At 39.2% G+C, this 6,000-nt stretch overlaps 1 protein-coding gene across 1 annotated transcript in view; it reads left to right on the plus strand.

Annotated features, from left to right (window-relative positions):
• The window catches only part of TMEM45A (transmembrane protein 45A), a 29,953-nt gene extending 24,590 nt beyond the window's left edge, over positions 1-5,363 (plus strand). The window contains exon 6 of the mRNA XM_060770715.2: positions 1,320-5,363. Within this exon, the coding sequence (XP_060626698.2) occupies positions 1,320-1,413 (94 nt within the window). The 3' untranslated portion in view covers positions 1,414-5,363. The remainder of the gene's footprint in view (positions 1-1,319) is intronic.
• The last annotated feature ends 637 nt before the right edge of the window (positions 5,364-6,000 follow it).

The raw sequence follows: 6,000 nt of genomic DNA on the forward strand, positions 1-6,000 counted from the left end.
TATGTTTCTTAAATGCTTACATTTCTCCTAAATAAGTCACCATAAAGGATCACAAGAAAATATTGCTTATTGTGGTTTAAAAAAGATAACGCTGTCCTATGGGTTCAATACAGATTTTCAAGAAGGTGCCCAGTAATTAAAGAAGCTGCTCTTGGGTGGCAAATGCCTCCCTTAGTCAAGGCAAATTTCCATCTAGCCTGAAAATGGCTGTAGTAAGACCCTTACTAAAGAAGCCATCATTGGACCCTTATGAGATGGGTAACTACCACCGAGTTTCTAACTTTCCTTTCCTGGACAAGGTTCTGGAGTGCGTGGTGGCCTCACAACTCCAGGGATTCTTAGATTAAACTGATTATCTTGATCTATTTCAGTCTGGTTTTAGGCCCTGCTAAAAGGACTGAGAGCGCTTTGGTCACCTTGGTAGATGATCTACCCAGAGAGCTGGACGGGGAATGTGTCCCTGTTTGTTCTCCTGGACCTTTCAGTAGCTTTCAATATTATTAACCATTATATCCTTCTGGACTGCCTGGCTGGGACGAGACTTGGGGGCCCGGTTTTACAATGGTTCCGGTCCCTCCTGGAAGGGCAGAAGCTTCACCTTCTTGGCTTTTGGTGGAAATGAATAGTAGAGTTGGGTGTCATCTGCGTAGATGACACCCAACTCCAGATGATCTCTTCCATTGGGGGACAATACAGAACCCTGCAGGACCCTACAGGAGAATGGCCATGAGGTCAATGAATTGCAGTTGATTTTATACTGCTCTTAATTTGTTGGAAGCTGCTTGGGGTCCCTTTTTTGGGAGAAAAGTGGGATATAAATAAAGATTTATTATGATTATTATTCCCAAAATAGATTCAGGGCCTTTTGTATCTCCTTTTGAACTTTAAGGTAAGAATGAGGTTGCATCTGTACTGCAGGATCAATTCAGTTTGACACCACTTTAACTGCCATGACTCGATGTTATGGCATCCTGGAAGTGGTAGTTTTACAAGATCTTTAGCCTTTTATGCTAAACAGTTCTGGTGCCTCCCCAAACTACATCTCCCATGATCCCACAGCACTGAACCATGGCAGTTTAAGTGTTGTCAAACTGGATTAATTCTACAGTGTAGATGCACCCTTAGAGCAGATTCAACGCTCCACTGATTCAGAAACTGTCCTGTGCTCTTCAGAAAATGCTGTGTCAGGAGAAGAGGGTGGAAAGTAGGAAACCAGTGGTTATGGGATATCCCAAGCAATCATCTCTCAGCTTGATCCCTGCTTGACTGCAAATGTGTAGATATTGCATGGATTCTGCTACCTTGATTTTCTTTTCCAGGATAGTCCGTTCCAAAATGAAACAAGCCCCAACCATGGAAATTGGATTACTGAAAACATCCGAGCGGGACCAGGAGTCAGAAGATGAGATCTAGTTTAGTATAAACATTTCCTAATGGTTTACTCTGTTTCTTCCACCTCTGACCCGTAATGGTTTTGTTTACCATATCATGTAGGCTTGTACAATCTGTGCATCTAGACATTAAATTATGAACCTTCCCTTAGTGCGTTGTCTATCCTCTGCTTGAAGCAGAAAGAGAACATTTTACTATTGAACAGGCTGGCGGTGACATTGACAAGTGAAAATCAATCCAGGACATTAATAGATGACGGGTTTACCCTTTCATTGCACTTGGGTAAACTGGGAAATTTCCACACATGACATTAAACAAACAAAGAAAGAAAACCCTGCTGTTACAGAAACTGGGTTGTACACATTCTAGGATGAACAAATTGTACATCTCTATTTTTAAGTATGAAAAAAATCAAACACCAAACATGGGTGTGCTGCAAATGTATAGCAGTTTGCATTTAAAATTGTATTATTTTTCTTATTTTTAATTATAACTATTATTTATTGTTTAGTATGTTCTGACTACACCAAAGGATATGAGAAGCCAGTGTCAAAGCATTTAGCATTAGTATTCTGCAAATAATGGTGTCACAGAATGGCTGGGTAACTATAGATCACATTGAATTTATACTGACTTTCAGCTGAGTCAGTTTGTCTTGTTGCATTTTTAGATATGTGCCAGTATTTAATTGCACTACTGTTTTATTTCAAGATAATTGTGTGGTGCTCAGAAAACCTGTTTTATAGGTATCTTATAAACACAGGCATTTATTATTTTTAAAGAAAAAGGTTTTACTTTTGAGAATGCTGTATATTCTAGATAGCTTCTACTCTGACTCCATTCAGTATGCAATTGATTTGAGTTAGGGTACTTGGCCATGAAACTTGTCCAAGCCTTGGATAAGTTATTAAGTCTCAGCTGAACATAACTCATATATTAGTTGTGGAAATAAAATTGTTATTGCCCTGAATTTTTTGACATACAGATGAGATACAAATGTATGGTGCATCTTCTGCTTTTTTAAAAAAGTATAGAATTAATAGAATTGCTATTGAATCCAGGAACAGAATATACAACATATATGTCAGTCAAGTGAAGGCGAAAGCATCAGAAATGTTCATTTAATCTATGAAGATCACGGTTGAGACACATTTGAGTGCTTACTATTTATGAAAGTAGATACAAGTTTCACATTTAAAGGCGGGAAAAAAGGGGGAAGTGTATCATAGAATCATAGAGTTGGAAGAGACCTTGTGGGCCATCCAATCCAACCCCCTGCCAAGAAGCAGGAAAATCACATTCAAAGCACGCCCAATAGATGGCCATTCAGCCTCTGTTTAAAAACCTCCAAAGAAGGAGCCTTTTAAACAGAGGCTGGATGGCCATCTGTCGCGAGTGCTTTGAATATGATTTTTCCTATCACTGAAAAAGAAGAGGACACAGATAGAAAATCCCATAAATCAATTCATATAGAGATGGAAAATTGGCCAGTATTCTACATCAGTTGCTTAGGCCCCTTCTACACTGCCCTATTTCCCAGGATTTGATCCCACATTATTTGCTTAACCCAGATTATATGTGGAGACTCATATAATCCAGTTCAAAGCAGATAATCTGGGATCAGAGCCTGGGATATAGGACAGTGTAGACCCAGCCTTGGTTAACAGGCCATTTTCTAGCCCAATCTCACTCTAACCTGACCCATTATTCAACGATGCTCTGATATTGGTAGTATTGACCTCCTTCTCCTCATGCAGCTGATGCCCAGTAAAGAAGATTGGGGCAATAGTGTAACGCAGTCACAACCGGGTAGCTATCATGCATATGGAACAGTTACCTAGATTTGCTCATCCATAACTGTTCCATATTTACAATCCTTCTTTGTTATGATTGTGACACAATTGCCATATCATAACTCTAAACCCTCCCACTATCTTTATCAGATATCACCTCCACAGGGAGAAAGAAGTCCATTCTGCAAGTGATTAGAGGAGTCTTACTTAAACTTTTTTCCCTTTCCACCCAAGAAATTTTTAGGCAACCCCAGGTACATAGGTATATGAAATTGGCAAAAATTAAAACATTTAAACATTTAAATCAGCATTTGCAAGTCTTGCTAAACAGGCTGATTTTCCTTTTTATGAAGTACAGCTGAAGCATTTTCTGCAGAGTCCTCTGTAAGCACTGCATGCTGATTCATGGCATTTAGAAACCATTTAGTGTTGCCATTTTTTTTTTTGCAACCACTATTTTCTCTTACGGGACCCCATTTAGGATCAGGATCATAGTTTAAGAAGTAGTGGGTTAGAGCACAAGTAGTGGTATTTCCTTTATAGTTAAGGCCAGGAGAGGTTACTTAGTTAAGTACAGCCAGTCATCCACATTTGCTGGGGTAAGGGGCACAGGACACCTGCAAAAATGAAAAAAAAAATCTGAATAAAGAAATTGCTTTTTTTACCTGAGATACCATCTTTCTAGGAATGTGTAGATCTTTCTAAGAATGTGTAGATCTAGAGATATTTTAATCAAACCTGTGACTAATCAAATCTGCAAAAGTCAAAACTGCAAATATGGAATGTCAACTGTAAACTTAAGTATATTTAAATCAGTGGCTGATGCAGAACTATGGATCTATGGATGCCTGCCATAGATGTAGGCAAAACATCAGGAGAGAATGCTTCTGGAACATGGCCATACAGCCCAGAAAACTCACAGCAACCCAGTGATTTCAGCCATGAAAGCCTTCAGCAACACATCAACCTTACACTTAACTTAAGTGAACTTAAATAAGAAGCTGATGCAGAACACTGGCCATTATTTCTAAATTTCCAATTTAAGTAGAAGCACAGACTTGCAGCCCCACATTCTGGGTACCTTTGAGCTTTGTTGCCTAGGTGCTGACTGCTAACAGGCAACTTCAAGAACTCTACTGTCCATTCTTCTGGATCTTTAACATGTCCCTTTAAACAGAACACCTTTCAAAGAATGTCCTTCAAGTGAAATAGTGTCCTTTATTACTTAAGATGTATGCCGACTGATCTGAAGGGCGACTAAAATGATCAAGAGTCTGGAGAACAAGCCCTATGAGGAGTGGCTTAAGGAGCTGGGCATGTTTAGCCTTAAGAAGAGAAGGCTGAGAGGAGATATGATAGCCATGTATAAATATGTGAGAGGAAGCCACAGGGAGGACGGAGCAAACTTGTTTTCTTGTAGTTTGAACAATGGTTTCAAACTACAAGAAAGGAGATTCCATCTAAACATGAGGAAGAATTTCCTGACTGTGAGAGCCGTTCAGCAGTGGAACTCTCTGCCCCAGAATGTGGTGGAGGCTTTTTCTTTGGAAGCTTTTAAACAGAGGCTGGATGGCCATCTGTCAGGGCCGTCTTGGCAGGGGGTTGGACTGGATGGCCCATGAGGTCTCTTCCAACTCTTTGATTCTATGATTCTAAGGGCGGAAGGTTTTTATACTTGAGGTATCTGACTATCTGTGATGTTTGAATTTGGTATTAGAATCATGTGTCTGCTTATTGGGCAAGCACCATTTGGAAGTGTCTATATTTGTTATTATGAAGCTATACTCAGGAAAGACCATAAATGTATTATGTGCCTTTAGCTTTAATATCACTAAGTGTATTCTCAGGTAAGACTATCTAGTTTTTGACATGAGATGGTAAGGATGTTAACAAATTTCACATTGTGTATGTGAGCTTTGTTCAGGGACTTTAGCTTTGGAAAAACTCCTCTGCCATTAGATGCATGCTGAATATCAAAAGGTCATACTTATTGCTATTTGATGCGCACTTTCCATGCAGTCAGACTTATCATAACCAAAAGAAGAAGCCCTTCATCAACAAATCAGAGATGCGCTGGACTTGTGCAACCATTTTAAAACATTGAATCATTGTGTGCTTCCAAAGATACTCATTGTATTATTGTATGTGGAAATAAAGTAATTCTAGTTTTCTTTCAAATGTGCAGCAATGTGTATAATGATTTGAATTTTATTTATTGGCTGTGGTCCATAATTCACTGAAACTAGATTGTTTGCATTGAGAGACCATGTTTATGGCCTATTCTTAATCTTATATATTTCCAGCAGGGTTAAGAGCAGTACACATAAAATAGGGATCACGTATTTTGTTTAATTGTTTAACCACAACAATATGAGCATAAATCATCATAACATTATTGGATTCAGTCTCACAAAGAAAGATAAAGCTAATTTATTGTTTTAATTGATGTGTTTTGAAATGGCACACAGGGGTTTACACATGAAGGCAGGTATGCCTCCCAAATCTGGAACCTGATACTAGAATTGCCCTCAGTCTTTCAAAACCAAAACAATCAAATACCTAGTTTTGCACCAAGATGTATCACAAATGTAATCCAAATTTCCCATCCTTCATGCTATAGCACAGTGGTTCCCAACCTGTGGTCCGTAGACCATCTGTGGTCTGCAAGAGCAAAAATATGGTCCTCCCTGTTACTACACTGTTGCTTCAAAACCACGTGGCAATGAGAGCAACTGGTCTCGCAAAACCCTCTTATAGTGCCAAGGCAACGGGAATGTCAGGAGGGGAGAGGCTGAATACCCGTGAAAGATTGCCA

The sequence above is a fragment of the Anolis sagrei genome, chromosome 3 (genome assembly GCF_037176765.1).
Source record: "Anolis sagrei isolate rAnoSag1 chromosome 3, rAnoSag1.mat, whole genome shotgun sequence".
Lineage (NCBI taxonomy): Eukaryota > Metazoa > Chordata > Lepidosauria > Squamata > Dactyloidae > Anolis > Anolis sagrei.